This window comes from Ursus americanus, chromosome 14, assembly GCF_024610735.1.
Source record: "Ursus americanus isolate L20-20 chromosome 14, mUrsAme1.1.p, whole genome shotgun sequence".
In the NCBI taxonomy this organism is placed as follows: domain Eukaryota; kingdom Metazoa; phylum Chordata; class Mammalia; order Carnivora; family Ursidae; genus Ursus; species Ursus americanus.
The window spans coordinates 62507703-62526993 of record NC_142140.1 but is presented as its reverse complement, the minus strand read 5'-3'; the positions used below and the strand labels follow the sequence as shown (position 1 = coordinate 62526993).

The following is a 19291-nucleotide window of genomic DNA, read 5'->3' as shown; positions in this document are numbered from 1 at the left end:
CAACAGTTAAATTTTTATATTTACAATATTCTCTTCATCTTTTGCCAGGTTTAAAAATGTGTACAGAGCCGCGAAGGGTTGGGGCAGGGATGTGGGATTGTCAGGGGATTGTTCTGGGGAGAGGGGCTGGGCATTGGAGTCCGTGGCTGAATCTTGGGGTCCCCCAGCCCCCCTCCCATGCCCCAGTCTGGGGGGCATCTGTCTACAGGGTTCAGGGCCCAGGTCCCTAGCATTTAGAGGGCATGGCTGTTTGGAGAGGAGCTAGACCAGGCAAGGGAAGGGGTCAGAAAAGAACTAAGTTTCCATGGGAGGAGGTGGGAGAAGGGATAGTCAGGAGGCAGAGTTCTGGGGAGCCAAGACCAGGGATTCCGGATTTGGGCATCAGTGGAAGATGGCCCCCCACCCCCTACTCAAGTTTGGCACGAAGGAACCCACAAAATACCAGCAGACGAGGATTCTCCTCCACTGGTTCCCTTAAAACCCTTCCTGACACGGTTCTTCTCCCCAGAGGCCCAAAGCCTTTCTCCTCCGACGGTTCCTCTCCGGGGCAGTCACCGCACACGTGTCCTTTCGAATTCTCCCTGCTGCTGTCCGCCCGAGCCCTGTCCCCCACTGCCCCCTCCATCTGTTCCTCAGCACCGCTGACCTCATTCTCTCCCCAGCCTGTCCCACGAAGCCTTTCCCCCCTGCGCCCTCCCTCCGCGGCTCCTTTCCTTCAGCCCTGGCGGCTGAGGGAAGGGGGGCCTCGTCAAAGAAGGGAATGGGCGGCTGAGGGGAGAAGGTGCTCTGACACTGACACAGGATGGCTTCAAAGAGGGAGACAGAGATGGGAGGAGGACCACTGAGGCAGAGAGGGAGGGATGAGACACAGTGAAGGGAGGAGAGACACAAGCAGGACCCCTTTCACTGCCACTTGCGTCCCCCATATCCCACCTGTCCCCACATTTACCTGCCCTGGCCCAGGACTGGGGAATCCTTGGCACATTTTTGGGGGTCTTCCCCCCCCAAACCCACCTAACCCAGTTTGGCACAGATGAGCAATGGTCTGAGGACTGAGGGAAACGCTGTCCTCAGACCCCAGTGAGGGCTTTGGTCAAACATGCATGGCCTCTGTGGGTGGCACGCCAGGCCCCCCCCAACTTGGCATCTCTTGGGGGGGAGATGGGGCAGAGGTCTGCCCGCAGGACTTGTACATCCCCCCCAGCTTCGGTCAGTCTGAAGTCTGTTCCCACCTGCTGGGTGGGGAGGAACTAAGTGCTAGGCCTCAGGCCTGGGGGACGCCGGGAGTGCTGGCGGGAGAGGGGCCGTCTGCATGGGAAAACACACAACCACATGCAAGAAGAGCTGTGTCCTGGACCCGTGGGAAAACAAGTTCCCAGGCAGCACAGGGACGCACAGATCTCCTCCCTTCCCCCTGGCAGGGAGTCCTCCCCAGAGCACGGGCTTCGTCTGACATATGCCACGGGGGATAAACATGCTTCGCGGGGGCAGAGGGGGTGTGGGGCACGGAGTGGGAGTGGGGGGGGGGACGACTGATTTCCTCGGTACCTTCCCAAGGGTCACTGTGCGTGAACACACCATTTCCAGGGTCTCCAAGGGGTGGGGAGGGACGGGAGGAGGGAGAAGGCATGAGGGAACGGGATTCTGGGGTACAAATCCCCGCAGGAATTCTTTTGAGGGGGCCAACATGTGTCCAGGGGGGCAAAAAAAAAAACACCTCACCCTGCACATGGGAAAACACACCCCCTCGTGAGAAAGCACGCCTCCACGTGGGAAAACACGTCCACGTTTCCACACACCGAAGACTGGTGTCCCAATGGAGGGCACGAAACACCCCCCCGCCCCCCGGTTGTTCCGAGGCCCAGGTCCAGAGAAGAGGACGGGCCTCTGGCATGGGAAAGACACACATCCTGGTGCGGAAACCCATGTCCACCTAGCGCTCCCCGCCGCGGGGCACCTCCGGCGCGAGAAGCCTGTGGCCAGTCCTCCTCCCTGCCTTCTGAGCCGCACTGCCCACCGGCACTGCCCACTGGCGGCGGCGGCGGCGGCGGCGGGGAGGGCCGGGGAGGAGGGCCTCCCCCCCCAGCCGCCCCCTATACCCGAGTGGTGGAGTGGGGGTGCGGTAGCGTGTTGTTGTGGCTCGTTGCGGTGGGGGGCGGCGGGGGGAAGGGCCCGAAGGGGTGGAGGGACGGGGGCGGCGGGGGCGGCGGGGGCCCCAGGCCGCTGGGCAGCAGGGTCAGGGCCCCGGGGGCCAGCAGAGGCACGTCGTCCGGCGCCCGGCGCAGGGCCAGGGTGTAGTCGGGCGGGCAGGCGGGGCGCAGGGCCTCGGCGGGGTCCGCCCCGACGCCCCCCGCCCGCTTCAGCTGCAGGGACACCAGCTCCTCCTCGGGCGGCAGCTCGCGGCCGGCGGCGGGGAGCAGGGGGCCCCCGCCGGGCACCCCGGAGCCCGAGCCGCCCGGGGGGCTGAGCCGCCGGCACCGCAGCTCCTGCCGCCGGTCCCGCTTGTAGTAGAGCGCCGCGAAGGCCAGGATGTTGAGGAAGAGGAGCGAGGCGCCCACGGCCACCGTGACGCTGAGCTCGGTGGAGTAGTCCCGGGAGTCCCCGGGGAAGCGGTCGTAGGCGCGGGGGCCCGGCTCGGGCTCGGGCTCGGGCGGCAGGGTGGCGGGCGGTGGCGGGCGGCGGGTGCCCGGGGCGCCGGGGGGAGGGCGCGGCGGCCAGCGCGTGGCGTAGGGCGGCAGGCGCGTGGTGGTGGTGAAGAGCTCCGTGTGCAGGTTGTGCAGGTGCGGCACGAGCTCCAGCCAGAAGGCCACCTTGTTGGCGCGGTAGTTGTCGCGCACGCGCGGCTTCAGGCCTATGTGCAGGTACTGCTTCTCCTTGCTGTTGAACTTGCTCCACACCACCTCCTCGAAGCGGTTGGGCTTCGTGTGGATGAACTTGGTGTCCTGCGGTACCGGGTGGTTGGGGTCGCTGCGGGCACAGGAGGGCGGGGAAAGGAGGAGTGAGGGGGCGGCCCCGTGGGGGAAGGTGTGTGGGTGGACGGGGCAGGGGGAGACCCACGGAGATGCCGAGATGCAGAGGGCGGGGAGACAGAAGGAAAGCCCGAGAAGAGAGAGGCAGAAGAGACAGAAACTGCCAGAGACAGGCAGAGATGGGCAGGGACAGGCAGAGATGAGGACGGGGGCAAAGACGGGCAGAGATGAGGACCGGGGCCAGAGACGGGCAGAGATGAGGACCGGGGCCAGAGACAGGCAGAGACGGGCAGAGATGAGGACAGGGGCAGAGACAGGCAGAGATGAGGACAGGGGGGCAGAGACGGGTAGAGATGGGGGAGCAGACAGAGACGGGCAGAGACAGGCAGAGATGAGGACGGGGGCAGAGATGGGCAGGGACAGGCAGAGATGAAGACGCAGGGGCAGAGACGGGCAGAGATGAGGACAGGGTGGCAGAGAAGGGCAGAGATGAGGACGGGGGCAGAGATGGGCAGGGACAGGCAGAGAGGAGGACGCAGGGGCAGAGACGGGCAGAGATGAGGACAGGGTGGCAGAGAAGGGCAGAGATGAGGACCGGGGCCAGAGACAGGCAGAGACGGGCAGAGATGAGGACAGGGGCAGAGACAGGCAGAGATGAGGACGGGGGGGCAGAGACGGGCAGAGATGGGGGAGCAGACAGAGATGGGCAGAGACAGGCAGAGATGAGGATGGGGGCAGAGATGGGCAGGGACAGGCAGAGATGAGGACACAGGGGCAGAGACGGGCAGAGATGAGGACAGGGTGGCAGAGAAGGGCAGAGATGAGAACGGGGGGCAGAGATGGGGGGCGGAGACGGGCAGAGATGGGGGGCAGACAGAGATGGGCAGGGATAGGCAGAGATGAGGACGGGGGCAGAGATAGGGAGGGACAGGCAGAGATGAGGATGCAGGGGCAGAGACAGGCAGAGATGAGGAGGCGGGGGGCAGAGATGAGGACAGAGTGGCAGAGAAGGGCAGAGATGAGGACCGGGGCCAGAGACAGGCAGAGACAGGCAGAGATGAGGACAGGGGGGCAGAGATGGGCAGAGATGGGGGGGCAGAGACGGGCAGAGATGAGGACGGGGGCAGAGACAGAGGCCGAGACAGCCAGAGAGATAGCTGGCGAGAGAGGCAGAATCTGAGACTGAGTGAGACAGACACATTTAGGAACAGAGAGACAGAGACAGGGGACAGACAGCCAGGGTGAGACCGGCAAGGGAAAAGCAAGCCGATGGCAGAGAGTAGAGGGAAAGACACAGTATCAGTGGATTCGAAGGGAGAGAGATGTAGAGACAGTGGCAGAGAGACGGACAGACACAAATCCTTACACAGATACAGCCCCGGGGATCAGATGGAGAGCAGAGTGCCAGGAGAGACAGACCCGGAGGCAAAGCCACCAAGGGAGCCCACCCCCCGGAAGGACAGGGCCCTCTCTGTCTGACCGCTGACTCTCCAACGCACAGCTTGGGGCCTGGCACAGAGAAGGCGTCCAGCAGGTGCCTGGGTCGAGGAGGCAATGATGGGGAATGGCGGTGGGGAGTGAGGGGCGGCGCGCGGCGGATGGTGGCGGCGTGTGCCTTGGCCTGCAGGGGGCGCCCCCACCCAGCCCCGCTGGCCCTCACCCAGTCTTGGCGAAGTTGGTCCAGTAGGTCATGACCACAGCGCTGAGCATGACGTCGTTCTTGGAGAAGTTGCAGGGGAAGAGGTCGGTGGCGCCCACCATGGGCACGCCAAAGACGTAGGGCAGCTCGTCCCCGTGCGCCGCGTCCGCCCACTCGGGCCGGCCCTCAGCCTGGCAGTGGTGGTAGAAGGTATAAAAGTAGACGGGGGACTGGTAGTCAGCGTGCAGCTTGGCGGTGGCCACAGCCGGTGCCACCCACTGGTGGTCTGTAAAGAGCGCCAGCAGGGTCTTTCTCCGCATTTCGCCGTTGTCCCGGTCGGCCCAGTCCGTGTACATAAACTTGATGGTCTCCCGGAGCACGTCCTTGCCCTCCGGGTAGCCGTACAGGTTGTCCACGAAGTTGGAGACGGTGAAGTCAAAGGCGCTGGCAGACACGCCGTCCTCGCTCTCGGCGGAGTCCTCTACGAACTTGAGGCCCTCTCCTTGGTTGACGCCGATGAGCATGTCATAGTTGAGGAATTCTCCCTGCTGCATGAGGATCTCAGGGTCATCGGGGACGACGTCACCGTCCACCACGGGCCCGAAGGCGATGTGGTAGCTGGGGAGAAGGGGTCAGGGTCTCATCACCTGCTCCCTGGCCTCCTCTCAGCTCCCAGCCTGCCGGGCCCTCTGCTCAGAAGACCCTTCTTTGTCCCCTGGGTAAAAATCTCCTGAGTCCTTCGGGGCCCTTGGCCTCTCGGGAAGTCTCCCCCGATGCGCTTCGTGGCCCCTTGTGCACCCTCGCTCTGTTTGGGCGCCTCTGCTTAGGAAAGAGGGGCCTGAAGCCCCCCTCTCCTTGCCGAACGGAATGCCTGTGGGCACCTCTCACCCTCAACGTCCTTGGAGCAAGGAAAGCGGAGGCCTGGACCCGGCCCTCTCCCACCCCCATACCGGGCGGGCTGCACGTCCTGGTCCACCAGCTCCCGGGAGGGCTTCCGGCGCAGGCACTCCACGGCTTCGGCGCTGTCCTCCCGGTCGCAGCCCACTTTGGCCGCCAGCAGCCGCGTGTATTTGAGCGGCTGGTAGTTGACAGACCAGCTGGAGATGGCAGTGCCGCTCTGGGCGATGGCCTTCTGGAACAACCCTGGCAGGACAGGCGCAGGCTTCAGGCTAGGCTGTCTCCGCCCAGGCAGGAACGGGGACCCGATGGGGTTAGCATGTGGGAATGCGGACGGGAGGGGCAGGCCGAGGGATGGCCCATACCTTCCGAGTGGTGAGAGAGGATCAGAAGGTTGACGCAGGAGGCCCCTGCCCCCGATCCAAAGATGGTGATGCGCTCGGGGTCACCCCCAAAGTGGGCAATGTTCTCACTGAGCCAGCGCAGGGCCTGAATCTGGTCCAGGAGGCCGTAGTTGCCTTTCGCAGCTTGGTCTCCGGTGCTGAGAAAGCCTGGAAGCACAGGAGGAAAGGGGCTTCCTGGGGGTGTCAGAGCGCCCTCACCCCCTTTCTGGGCAGCTCGGTCCAGTCCAGAAGCCATTCTGCTTCTGCAGGGTCTAGAGGAACACCGCCCACCGGGGCCCTCCCCGCCAGCCTCCAGCCCCTAGAGCTGACCGCCCACCCTCACCGAGCACCCCAAGCCGGTAGTTGAGCGTGGCTACGATGACGTTGCCGTAGGCGGCCAGGACGGAGCCGTCAAACATGTTCCCGGTACCCTCCATGTAGGAGCCGCCGTGCAGAAACAGCATCACCGGCTTCTTCCCAGAGTCCCGGATATCTGCGTGGGGAGGGGGTGGGCAGTGGGCCGGGGTTGGGGGACAAGAACACAGTCAGACCAGAAGCAGCACCGCCCAGCTCCCAGGCCTGCGGAGGACCAGCCCGGAGCTCAGGGGACATGTCTCTCCCGTCCCTGGGGGGCAAGACCGGATTCCCCTCCCTCCCTCCCCACGGAGCCCTGGCCGAAGGTCCCACCCCACCTCCTGTCGGCCTGCCCCGTGGCACTTCTCCAAATGCCAGACAGACCTTCCAAGAAGCCTCAGAGGCGGGGGGGACCCTCCCCAGGGCATCTGCTGGATCCAGGGGACCCCCTCCCCACACACACACAGCAAATCTCCTTCCGGCTCCAAGGAAGAGCGAACTCCCAAGGCTGGCCCTAGCGCTAGAGATGCTGGGAGGGTCGGGGCGGGTCCTCAGACTCAGGCCTTGGGTCTCAGGTCCACGTGGTAGGCTGGTCTGTGGGTGAGGGGGTGCCAGCCTAGGGTCTCTGGGGGCCTGGTCTCCTCCCCGCCCTAATTCCTTTCTAGGTCACCTCCCCAGTTACCATGGCAACCCCCAGCCTAATTACGGTGGCAGGAGGAGGCAGGGTGGGAAAGAGCCTGCTTGATAAAGTCAGGGTACAGCTCTTTACTCTCAGACCCCCCCCAACTGGCCTGACCCTGGGTTCTGCACAGACGCCCCTCTTGCCCTGTCCCCAAAGGATCCCCTTAATCACTGACATGTGACCAGGCGGTCCCCAAGGCTCTATAGCCAGTACCCTCCTTGCACCCCTCCCTGATTCAGCCACAGCGCCCGGCTGGGGTCCCCCATGGCCCACAGGCCCTCCTCTCTCCTGACACTTGGCAATCCCTGACTAGCTCGGGAAATTCAACAAACCAGAGCTGGGGCCTGGGCCTCCACAGCCAGTCCCCAGCGGCTCTGCTCGCCCCCGTCCTCCTGCTAGAAACTTTTCTCCTGCCAGAAGGTGAGCCCACAGGACCCAGAGACATTCCCCTCCACCCCCATGGACAGCTTGTGGCCTCCCGTCTCTTAAGACCTTCTCGGCCACCTCCCTCCACCTGGTGGGCTCTGCCCTCTCCGTGTCCTCTCCAAATCCTGCTCTTTCCCTCCTTCTGGAACCTCCGGTGGCCTTCCAGCCAGACTCAGGCCAGAGCCTCCTCCCTGCAAGGCCCTCTCTTCAAGTCCTCAGTTCTCCCCCTCCTCCCCACCCGGCACCTCCACTCCCAGTGTGGGGGGAGGGGGGGTCGGAAAGGGAAGGAGCAGGGAGGGGGGCTGGGGCGACAAGAATTCAAAAGCAACAACAAAAAACAGGATCAAGAAAGAAGAAAGAAAGAAAAAACAACAACCAAAAAGCGAGAAGCTCTCGGGGGGGGGGGGGGGCAGATTCAACAAGAAAAGAAAAAAAAAAAACAAAAAACAAAAAACCAAAAAGATCCGTTTTTTTTGGAAAAAAAGAAAAAAAGAAAAAAGTTCTTTGCATTTTTTTTTTCAAAATTTTGTGGTGAAACTTCAAGATATTGGGCCCTGTTTTCAAAAATTTCCAAATTTTTTAATTCGCTTCACATGTTTGCGTTTTCTGCATCTGACAGGCTTTTGAAAATTGTAGGTTTGCTTCTGACGTTTCAATTGTACCATCAATTTGCCAACTTAAATTTTTTTTTCCAATGTAGTTTTGCTCCCAATTAAAGTTTTTCTTTTTTCAAATGTTACATTTCGCAAGTTTCCAAACAGTCCAAATTCCTGTCAAACTCTAAACATTTTTATCCAATTATTTGGTGGTGTGGTTTGGTTTGGTTTTCTCTGAATTCCAATTTCTTTTTTCACTTATATTTTTGGCTGTGTTTAGCTTGGCTTGCAGGTTTGCTAGTGGGTCCAACATTGTTCAAATTTCGTTTGAAGTTTTCGTAATTCTTTTTTCCAATTATTACCAATTTTTCTTTTCTTTTCTTTTTCGGTTTTGGGTGGGAGAACGACTGCGGGGCCTGGAGGGCTGGGGGGGGGGCGTTTACTTAGGGGCGGGGCCTCGAGCGTCCTCTAATCAGCAACACATGCAGCAGCGGGATTTTTAAATCTACCTGTGTCTGGCGGATTGAGCGTCGCCTCGTCACGTTTTTTTGTGAGCGGACCTAAGACCGGGAACACAAAACAGAGAAAAAAGGACAATTTTGTGGGGAAAGATGGGGGTGGGGGGGGTGGTGGATGGGGAGGGGAGGACAGAAAGCAGAAAAGGGGAGGGTGGAGGGCAGAAAAAATAAGCCAAAAAAAGCAAAATTCGTTTGCAAGAAAAAGAAACCAAGAAAAGAGAAAAACGTTTCTACAACCCAAATTTGTTTCCCCTCCCCGGAAAAAGTCATGCCCCAAAGAAAAGGCTGGGTTTGGGGGGGTGGGGTGCCTGAGTGGGCTGAGGCCTGTTTTAAGACATATTGACTTGGCTTGTCGAAGTGTTTGCTAATTGCTGGAAACGAAACGGTGTTAGAGGTGGGGGTGGGGTGGGGTGGGGAGGGGAGGCCCACCCCAAGCCCAGGAGGCCAAGGCCAGCTGTGCCACCAGCGCCTCCACTCACGCAGGACCCTCTTCAGGGCCAGCGCCGCCCCTGCCTGCTCCCCCAGGCTGCGAGGGAGGGGCTGCGGCAGAAAGGACCCCCCTGGAGGATCCGGAGAGCAGAGCGTAGGATGGGGTTGGGGGCCTCCTGCCCCTGCAGCTCACAGCCCCTTCAAGCCCTCGGCTCCCCCTGGAGGGCTGGGGCCAGGTCAGCTAGGGCCGCCTGCCCGCCTGCCCAGCCTCTCACCCGGCCAGCATTCCTCTTCCATCCGCACTCAGGGGCCTGGCTTCTCACCCCACCTCCCCGATGTGGGGCAAAGCAGGGAAAGGGGTCATCAGGTCTTGCCCTCCACTCCACCTCTTCCCTCTGCACCCCCCAACCTCATCCCTCACCCAGGCCTACTCTCCCCCCACCAAGAACGGTCAACTACCCACTGGGGACATGAGCACCTCCCGCCCCCGCCCGACACTGCTCTAATGCCAGAAAGCCCCCCATCCCCAATTCAGGGTTCAGGCCACAAATAGGGAACAGGAAACACAGTGCCCTGAGCCAGCCGGACACATAAAGTGCCAGGAGGTGCTGGGAGGCGCGAAGTGTTCCCCTGGTCAAGGAAAGGCCCCAGGCTGGGCTCAGAGGTAGGTTCCAGGCTTCTTTCAGAATGGGGACTCAGTTGGGGGACAGCTGGAAGCCAGAAATCAGAGGGGATGCCCCTGCTTGGTTTCTGCTCATTGCCATGGGGAGGGATGGGTTGGCAAGCCTCTGGAAGGCTTCTCCCATCTGGTGATGATGGCCCCACAGGGACCCATTAGGATTAGGGTCTGCTCTCTACAACAGGATGGGAAGGGGATGAAGTCAGCGGGGAGTGTGTGCGCGTGCGTGAGAACAGTGTGTGTGTGTGTGTGTGTGTGTGTGTGTGCACACGCGCCTGCCCGAGTCAACCTCTCCCTTGCAGAGCAGGTGTGAAGACTCAGTGAGATCACCTGAACGTGTCAGGCCCCAGGCAGGTCTGTGATAAGTGCTGGTTAAAAATACAGAAGGTGTGGGCACAGGTGGTGCGGGGGCAGGTGGACACTGGGTGCGCACATGTTGGGGTGGACAGCCCACTGGCGGGAAGTCCCGGGTGGATGTTCCACGTGAGGGGTGAGGAGTCCCCCCACCGAGGGGGACTCTGGCGTGGACAGCCTACAAGGAGGCGGGAACGGGCCAGAGAGCCCGTGAGTGGAAAGCATGGAGATGGACAGGCTGTGTGGAGGGCCTGGGGTGCAGGGCAGGCTGCGGGGGTAGGTGGCCCATGAGAGGGCAGGGGGATGTGGAGTGGTGGCTCTCCTGTGGGGCGGTGCTGGTATTGGGGAGGACGTGTGGCACATACTGGGGTAAAGAGTCTATTAGGGTGCTTCGGTTCTGGATGGGATTGGAGCGGTGATACTTGGGTGCATTGTGGGCACGGGTCGCTAGGACGCATGGTTTCCATGGGAGGGGTATTACTGTATTGGGGTGCACGGCTGATATGAGGAACGGAGGGTAGATGGTTGGTTCCGAGGTGCCGGGAGTGAGGTGTTAGAGTGCCCGATGGCGGGTAGGTGTAGGCTTGCTGGGTGTGCTGTCCCAGGCCGAGCTAGGACACAGGTGATCTCTAGGTAGAGTTGGGGTACGCAATGCTTGGGAAGTGTTGACACTGCTGGGGACTATGGTGTGAGTGGCCACGTGCAGGATTATTGGGCGAAGGTCTCTGTATGGGTGTTACCGGGACACATGATCTATATCTGGGGCTGCCGGGGAGCATGGGTCTACGGGGCGATAGGGCGCAGTTTCCAAGAGGCGTTGGGGTGTGTGCTGTGTGCGAGCACCGGGAATTTGGATATGTGGGGCGTGGGAGCACACGGTCGGTGTGTAGACCCTGTGTGCTGAGGGACTGCGATTCCTGGTGGTTTGTGGCGTGTGGGCACAGGACGTGCGGGTATTGGGTGCCTACGGTGTCCATACAGGGGTTCCTGGGTACCAGGCCCATGTGTATAGTTGGCAGAAAATGGCCTGTGGGGGGTGAGGTAGGAGTGGGGTTCTCTGTGGAGGTGTTGGGGAGTTCAGGAGTAGCGACACTGAGTCCGAAGGATAACATGGCGGGGTGTTGGGGCCGGCCGAACTTCTGCTGAGTACCTCTGTTGGAGACAGCGGAAGGTACTCTGAAAGATACTCTGTGTGCTGAAGGTTGGCTCATGGAGAACTTTCCAGGGGAGTGTGCTGGGGGCTGTGGCGAGCTGGACGGCTCCTTCACCAGGAGAGCCGGCCCCGGGGTCCCAGAGCCCGGAGGGAAGGATGTTCTCATGGGGATGGGCAGGCTGTGCTGTGAATGAGGGGTCCTCCCTGATCCTTCAGGGGTGCTAGGGGTCAGGGGACAGAGCTTTCGGAAGCAGAGGCGCTAAGCTCGGGGGAGGCGCTGGGGATGCGATGTGATAGACGGAAGGGTGCCCGGGCACACCGGGAGGAGAAAGGGGGCGTCCCTGTTGTCTCTGAGGTGTAAAAGGAACCCAAGTGGGTACTCCTCAGGGACAAGCCCAGGCCTGAGGCTGGGAGCTGGGGCAGCGCTGGAGTGGGTGTCTGCGGGGGAGAGATGCTGCCCGGGCCAGTAACCCTCAGGGGCCACTGTGTGTGTGCCTTGGCGGGGAGGGGTCTGCACGCCCAGCTCGGTACCTGCCGCTCACTCTGCGGGCACAAGGACCTTCTGGGGTGGCTGTCTGCAGGAGTTCCTGCGACTGCCTGGCAGGCCCCGTCCCACCCTTGGGGGACACGCAGAGCCTGCAGGGGCACGCGGCCTCTGGCGGCCCCCACCGAGGCCCAGCTCAGGGCCGGGCGCAGCCGGGGCGCCTGGGGGCCTGCATGCGCGCGCGTGGGCTGCGTCCGTGGGGTCCCCAGCCTGGTGCCCGTGCCCTTACCGTCCTCGGTGGGCACGTAGAGGTTGAGATACAGGCAGTCCTCGCTCTGGTTCTGCACATAGGTGGCGGCCGCCTCCAAGTTGTCGGTGAACCACACAGGCAGCATGATGGCGGGCAGCGCCCCGTGCAGGTTCTGCGGGCAGGCGGGCGGCAGGGTGGTGGCGTTGCGCACGCCGGGCCACGAGGCGGGGGCCTCGGGCGGCTGGAAGCGGCGGGCGCCCAGGGGTGGCGTGGCGTAGGGCACGCCCAGAAACTGCACGACGGGGCCCAGGATCTCGTTGTTGAGCTCGCGCCGCACACCGCGCACTCGCCCATAGGCCGTGTTCACCACTGGGAAGCGCTCCTCCCCGAGGCTGCTGAGGCCCAGGCCCGGGCCGCCTGGGGAGCCGCTGCCGGGACCCCCTCCCCCCCGTTGAGCCCCTGCCAGCCCCACCAGACACAGCGCCAGGAGCCACATGCTGATCGGGGGACCCCCCCTCCCTCCCTGGGACCCCCCCCTCGGAGAGAGAGAGAAGGGGGGGGAGAGGGAGGGAGGCCCCCCCTCGCCCCAATAGGGAGGAGGGGGCGCGGGAAAGGAGGGAGGAGGGGGGTGGGGAGGGACCTGGGTTAGACTGGACAGAGAAAGGTTCTGTTCCTCTCCATGGAGGGGGCAAGGGGTGGGGAAGGGGAAGGAAGTGGGAGAAGGTGAAGGCAGGCCCGACCTGCAGGGAGGAGGGACGGGGTATGCAAGAGACAGACAGACAGAAAAATACAGAGAAGTGGAAGAAGGGAAGGGAAATTGGACAGGGCAGACAGAAGGGAACAGGGAAACAAGAGACAAGTGGTTAGTGACTTGGAATTCAGACCAAGTTGGCCCCCTTCTTCCACCCTCAGGCCCCCTAGCACCTCCCCCCAACCCCAGCAACTCCCATCCCCAAAGCAGGGACCCAGATAGAAAAGTCTAAGGCTAGGAATAGGGTCAGGACATGGTAAACCCCCAGGACAGAGCCAGAGGAGGGGGGCCAGCTCCCCAGACCCAGCATGCCCCCCACCCTTCCAGCTGCTTTCTCCCTCCCAGGCAGGCTCTCCTCAGGGACTCAGGAGTCCCAGTTCCCACCTCCCTAGGAGGGATGAGATAGACAAGGAAGAGAAAATAAAAATACCAAGTCATTAATTAGCAGGAAGTGGCGGGTTTGTTTATACGTGTTAATTACTCCTGAGCTATAATTTCATGGCACTGAACCCCCACCCCAGGCCAGACTCGGGCCTTTCTTGGGACCACACAATCCCAGCACATTTTCCTCCCTTCGACAGCCCATTCCCTAAGGATCTGTGCAGCGGGGCGGGGCGGGGGGGGGCACTTTCCCCCAGGTCTTCCTCATTTCTTCCATCAGAAGTTAAGGTGCCTTGAGGCAGGGGCTAGAGTAGGGAGGTGATGCTGCTGGAGGGGCAAATCCGGGGACAGATGCGTGATCCTGCAGCCGGTTGCTGGGCGACGGGATGCTGCCCCGCTATGTTACCTCGGCAACCGGCTGCAGCTTTAACCCTGGAGGGGGGTCTGGGGGAAGAGAGGAAGGGGCTGCCTTGGTTATAGGGTACATTCAGGGCAGGAGAGCAGAGGCATGAGTCAGAATGCTAGAGTTTTACCCAACCTTAGCATAGAGAAAGAAGTGTGTATGTTGAGGGGAGCGGGAGATTGGGGCATAGAGAACCCTAAAAGATCCGCCTCTTGCCCCTTGTTGGCCAATCAGAGCCTAGCCCTAGTGACCAGGCCTCTGGCTGGGGAGAAGGGGTGCTGAGGTGGGTTTGGAGGGCATCAGATGCAGCCACCGAATGCCCCCCTCCCACAGTCTTGAACAGCCTTGGACCCCAGATGCCTCTTCCATGCATGCCGCTCTGACCCATGTCCTGGGGGCAAACCTCGGCTTTCTTTCTGTCCCATCCCAGCTATTTACCTCCCCTTCCCCTTGCCAGCCCCCCACAGTTGCTGCTCTGATGCCTGGATGCTCAGGACAGCAGGGGCAGGACAAGAGACAAGATCAGACCAAAGGGGCAGACACCCGGGTCATTTCAGCAAGCCCCCCCTGCCCCCTCCCAGCCGCCAGAGCTGTTTGCTGACGCGGGGCTTTCGGAGCCAGGCGCCAGCCCGCGGGTGGCTCTCTGCAGGTGTCAATTTATTCCAGAGATGAGGACACAGGAATCCTTACCACACACACCCAGTCATGCCCTCCCCCTCTTCAGGTCCTCTTAAGCTCCTGTCCCCCCATCAGCAGGAGCGGCTTGGGGCTGGCTCCCTCAGGATCTCCTCTGTCCCTACCGGGCTGGGTTCTGCTTCCATAGCCCCACCACCCCCTCCCCCTCCTACTAACACTGTCTGCCTCTGCCCCCCCCCCCCCACTTAAGGTACTTTGGGCCCCTGGCCTCCTGGCTGCCAGCTTCTCTCCCTTCTTGCCTCCCACTGGAGCCCTCCCCCCATCTCTCTCCCCTCCATAGCGCTCCCTCAGAACATCTTTCCCGGCCTCTTCCAGCTTGCTCCGGCTTCTGCCTTCAGTCCTTTTCCATCTCTCTCCTCTACCTCTCCCTCCTCGCCCGTTTCTCATCTCTCTCTCTCCTTCAAACCTCTTCCCCACGTTTCTCCCTTAAGCCCCTTCTATCTCTCTCTCTCCCTCTTCCCTCTCTCCTACCTCTGTCTCCCCCATTTTCTCTCCCCATCTCTGTCTGCCACATCTTGCTCCCCCTCCTTCTCCTTATCCCTCTGCCTTGCTCTCTCCATTCCTGCCCAGGCCTGACTCCCCCAGCCGGGGAGAATTGAGGGAGGGGGGCTCAGGCCGCAGGCCCCCTCCCCTTCCTGCAGTGGGGAAAATGGCTTGGCCGGGAAGGGGAGAAGGAGGGGGAGGGGGAGATGGGAACACACGGGGTCTGTGGGCCCATTCAAAGGATCATTCATGGGCTGGAGAGAGGCAGAGACAAAGAGACCGAGACGCAGAGACACGGCGAGAGCATCCCTAGGCGGAGACACGCAGACAGAGCAGGCTGGGGGGAAACCAGGCGCAGGGAGAGAGATGGGGAAAAGGAGACCCCAGTGGACCGCCACGCACCCCCCTCCACCCGGCCCGGCTTAGCTCCTACCTGGCTCAGCCCTGGGGCCGTGGTGCCTCCATCCAGGGCTCCGAGTAGGGGGCGGACGGGCTTCGGGAGGGGGGCGGCGGCCTCTGAGCCCCCGCGGCCCCGCAGGCCCAGCCCCCGCCAGCAGCGCCTCACCGGGCGGGGGAGGGGGATCGCCCCAGCCCCGGGGGGCGGGGCCGGGATCCAGTCGATCCCCGGGGAAAGGAGAGGTAGGGGATGGGGTCAGGAGGAACCCGAGAACAGGGAACCCCGCAGTGGGGCCGGCGGAGCGAAGAGGGGGCAACGAGAAAGGACTGGACTGGGGATCCACTGGCTCCGTGGGCCGGCTTCGAGGGACCAGAAGGTGGTACAGGCGGAAGATCCTAAGGGATCGGGTGCGGGAGGAGGTGTCCACGGCAATCCCCAGGGGCCCGGAGCCCGGGAGCGCAGGATCCGCGGTGCAGGGGCAGGGATCCAGCCGGAATCCTCGGGGAGGGGGAGGGATCTAGTCGATCCCGAGGGCGGGCGGGAGGGGGAGGTCCAGGGAGTCAGAGGAGGGCGGGAGCCGATTCTGGAGCCCCGGGGTGGGGGTCGGCAGTGCTCCTAGGAGGGGAAGCGGGGGTAAGGGGGAGGCTTCGGGGGACGCTCAGCAGCCAGGAGGCCCGGACTCCTGGCTCCGCGCGCCAGGGCCCACCCGCCCCGCGTCCATCCCAGCCCGAGAGTGATGATCCGCCGGCGGAGCAGCCGCAGCAGCCCCGCGCGTCACCGCGCGGCCGCCTCCCCCGCCCCCTGCGGAGAGAGCGGCGCACACCCCTCGCTCGCACCCGCCTGCCCGCCCGCCCGCCCTCCAGAGTGTGGGGGGATTGGAGAAGGTGGAAGGGGGCGGGAGCGGACAGACCGACGGATGGACGAAGCGGGCCGGGGCAGGGTGGAGACATCCCCCCCTCCCTAGGTCTCCCACCCTCGGGGCTCTGGGGGTTGGTGGGTTGGGGGCGGGTGGGGGGGGTGTGAACTAAGGGGGCGGGGCATCATACGAAGAAGGCGGGGTCTTGCATATATGGGAGGGGCAATCTCGACAGTGGGCGGGGCCTGGTGGCGATGGGTGGGGCTTGGCTATCTGAGCGGCCGCTTCTTTTTGGGAATGGGTCTGGTTTAAAGCTGAAAAGGAGGAGCCAGTGGGGAAAGGGGCGGAACTTTGCATGGGGACGGGGATCTTTGGAAATTTGCAGGAGGTGGGGGGGGTAGGTGTTAGAAGAAACGATCAACTTTGAAAGTGGGCCAATCCATGACGCAAATCCTCTAGTCCCGCCTCCCAACCCCGCCCCTCACTGTCCCGCTCCTCCGCCCCTAATTGGTTCTCGTTTCTCCGCCCGCCAGACAGCTTCGCCACTCAGCAGAGGTTTTACAAAGGCGCAAGTACCCGGGTGAGGACCTGAACGCTGAAATGAACACGGCCCGGATTGGGCACCTGTGGACATCATTTGCATGGGAGGCCGGGATTGGCTGGCCTCTTGGGTGGCCTGGGCGGTGTTGGTCCGGCGCGTGACCATCCACTGCCATGGCCGGGCTGGGGGCTGCGTTCCGCCGCTTGGGCGCCTTGTCCGGAGCCGGGGCCTTAGGCTTGGCCTCCTACGGGGCGCACGGTCAGGGGGTTGGGGATGGAGCTCACACTGCGCTGGCGACGACCTTTGGCGGGAGGGGGTGGGCGTCTAGTGCAGGGGCGGGGTCTGTGGGAAGTGCCAGACAGCCTTAGGAGCCCTAACCCTTTTAAAGCCCCCCAGCCCGGTCCAGTTAGGTTCCCAGAAGTGCCCATGCGTGTTCCTACCAATCAGAACCCCCCTGGGGACATTCCTTATCGCCAGTGTCCACCTGGGTCCCGCCGGGGGTTGGGGCGGTCGAGGCTGGTGCTCGGACTGGTAACCTTTGGCTCTCCGTCCACAGGCGCCCAGTTTCCGGATGCCTACGGGAAGGAGGTGAAGTAACCGCTCTGGGGCTCCCCAGCTTCCGGGTTTCCGAGCCCCCAAAGTCTGGGGTCACCGCGGGAAGCAGGGGAGGGGCGGAGCGCGGGGCTCCGGAGCGCCGAGAGCGGCCAGCCTGAGCCGTGGGTGCCTGAGGGAGAGGCCAGCCGGGACTTCAGTTGGGGGCCAAACGGGATGCAGGCTCCAGAGTGGCTTAGGAAATGCACCCCCCACCACCTTTCTCTTTTTCTTACAGCTCTTTGACAAGGCCAACAAACACCACTTCATACACAGCCTGGCCCTGTTAGGGGTGCCCCATTGCAGAAAGCCCCTCTGGGTAATCTTACCCCCGTGCCCAGCCTTGACCGAGCCCCACCCGCTCCCTTTCTGTCTGCCCTTCTCTTACTGGCCTGTATTCTTCCTTGTGTCTCCTTCAGGCCGGGTTACTGCTAGCCTCTGGAACCACCTTATTCTGCACCAGCTTTTACTACCAGGCTCTGAGTGGAGACCCCAGCATCCAGACTTTGGCCCCTGTGGGAGGGGGCCTGCTCGTCTTGGGCTGGCTTGCCTTGGCTCTTTGAGCTTCCTTGTGTCCGATTTCTGGGTACTTTGAGAGTTGGAGCAGGGAGGGGATTAAAAGAAAGGCAAATAAAGAACTTGAGTCTTTGTTCATCTTGGAGGAAGAAGGGTAGGGATTGTCAACCTCTGGACTCCCTCCCTTTCCTAAGACTGAATCGTGGGTCTGGGGATTCTGTTCACTTCAGGTTAACTTGTGACGAGGTTTTTAAACCGGTGGGCATCAGAGTCATAGAGAGTGCTTGAAATAATGCAGTCTTACCGAAGTGCTCTTTGGGGCCCAGGATTCTGTATTCTAATAAGCTTATCATGTGGTTCTGATGCTCACTAGAATTTGAAGATTACTGTAGGGTTTTCAGCCCTGTCTGCCCACAAATTTATTGAGCCCTCACTCTAGCAGTCAAGGCAGCAAGGAGGGGGGGCGTTAGTTGTAAAATACTTTGGGGTCCAACACAGGGACAGAGCATCATGTATGGGGGGGGGGTCAGAAAATGCTTCACAGTGCTTGAGATGATCCTGTTGTGTGGAGGAGACCGTGAACAGAGACAGAGGTGGGGAAGGGAGGAGTAAGGAGCTCCCAGATCTTCCGTGTGGGGTTGGCGGAATTTCTGAGTTAGGCAGGAGAGTGAGAAAAGGTGGCTAGGTAGGCGGGAGCGGCACCCACAGCAGGTAGGAAACCAGAAGAGATGTAGGGGGCCGCCAGGGCTCATTAGGTGTTCATCACGTATCAGACACACATTACAAGGAAATTAACTCTGAACAAGATAGACGCCATCCTTTCGCCGTGGAGTTTGCCGTCTAGGAGTAGAAACGGACTCGAACAGCTCAACATACAGATGTGTCGGTGTGAGTTGTGCTTTGTGCTTGAAGGAAAAGAACAGGGAGGCAGGGGGACAGTGGGGTAGCGGAGGGAGTGTTCTCTTAGATGGGAAGGCCTCACAGAGGACGTCCCTTTGAAGCAGGAGCCAACCAAGTACAAGTTTGGAGGGGAAGTGTATTCTAGGCAGAAAGAAGAGCCTTTGGAATGGACCAGAAAGGAGCAGTTCAAAATCCTCGAGGCAGGAGAAAATCAGGTGCATTGGAGAAGGAGCAAAACCAGTGTGGCTGGTGGGTGGTGATGAGGGGCCCCAGATGCTCATGCGGGCCTTAAATCCATGGTTTTCAAATTTTAATGAAAGTTAGAACTGCTATGTATACATACGTCAGCCTGGTCACTTTCCATTTCCGTGTATGTTTCATCAAGTGCAGATCTGTGTGGTATGTTGGAGGTGTGTGCCTAACTTTTCTAAAGGTGTGCATTCTAAAAAGTGTGGACCGTTTCTCTAAATGAGAGGATTTTTAGGTGATCTTGAGCCCTGTATCTTCCATTACAATCTGAATACTTTTTTTTTCAGTTAATTTTTCTTTTAACTGTAATCCATAAGAGGAGAGAATGGCATCCCGTAGAGTCATGTGACTTGAACACTACCTTTCTGAATTAGTGTGATCTGAATACTTTTAAACCTAGAAGCTGTCTCCCGCCCTAGTCCCTACTGAGCTCCAAAGTCCTGTAGCAGCTGCAGTGTGCCAGAATGTTCTGTGGGGACCTGAAGGACGCGGTGATGCGAAGGGGGAGGAGGTGTGTTCCAGACCAAGGTAGGAGCTTTTGAGGCAGCCCTGAAGCAGATGAGAGCCCAGTGCATTTGAGACCTGAAAGAATTCTTGGTGGCCAGGGGCGCCTCGGTGACTTAAGCATCTGCCTTCAGCTCAGGTCTTGATCCCAAGGTCCTGGGATCGAGTTCCGCATTGGGCTCCCCGCTCAGCAGGCAGTCAGCTTCTCGT

The 19291-nt window shown here is 61.2% G+C and overlaps 2 protein-coding genes across 2 annotated transcripts; one reads left to right on the top strand and one right to left on the bottom strand.

Moving 5' to 3' along the window:
• Window position 1: 1 nt before the first annotated feature.
• NLGN2 (neuroligin 2) lies at window positions 2–15657 on the bottom strand. The gene is made up of 8 exons (XM_045797374.2): window positions 14961–15657; window positions 11853–12553; window positions 8456–8506; window positions 6232–6381; window positions 5871–6056; window positions 5559–5751; window positions 4630–5226; window positions 2–2967 (listed from the first exon to the last, which is right to left on the bottom strand). The coding sequence occupies exons 2-8, from the start codon at window positions 12307–12309 to the stop codon at window positions 2094–2096; spliced, it is 2508 nt and encodes an 835-aa protein (XP_045653330.1). The 5' UTR covers window positions 12310–12553; window positions 14961–15657; the 3' UTR covers window positions 2–2093.
• A 778-nt stretch (window positions 15658–16435) lies between these two features.
• TMEM256 (transmembrane protein 256) lies at window positions 16436–17566 on the top strand. The gene is made up of 4 exons (XM_045797375.2): window positions 16436–16579; window positions 16878–16909; window positions 17151–17231; window positions 17332–17566. The coding sequence occupies exons 1-4, from the start codon at window positions 16495–16497 to the stop codon at window positions 17473–17475; spliced, it is 342 nt and encodes a 113-aa protein (XP_045653331.2). The 5' UTR covers window positions 16436–16494; the 3' UTR covers window positions 17476–17566.
• Window positions 17567–19291: the final 1725 nt, after the last annotated feature.

Coding starts and splice junctions, on each gene's coding strand:
- NLGN2 (XM_045797374.2), bottom strand. CDS start 12,309: ATGTGGCTCCTGGCGCTGTGTCTGGTGGGGCTGGCAGGGGCTCAACGG. Junction 8,507..11,852: donor CTACGTGCCCACCGAGGACG/GTAAGGGCACGG, acceptor TCCCGGTCTTAG/GTCCGCTCACAAAAAAACGT. Junction 6,057..6,231: donor CTACCGGCTTGGGGTGCTCG/GTGAGGGTGGGC, acceptor CTGTGCTTCCAG/GCTTTCTCAGCACCGGAGAC.
- TMEM256 (XM_045797375.2), top strand. CDS start 16,495: ATGGCCGGGCTGGGGGCTGCGTTCCGCCGCTTGGGCGCCTTGTCCGGA. Junction 16,580..16,877: donor GGCCTCCTACGGGGCGCACG/GTCAGGGGGTTG, acceptor CTCCGTCCACAG/GCGCCCAGTTTCCGGATGCC. Junction 17,232..17,331: donor ATTGCAGAAAGCCCCTCTGG/GTAATCTTACCC, acceptor TGTCTCCTTCAG/GCCGGGTTACTGCTAGCCTC.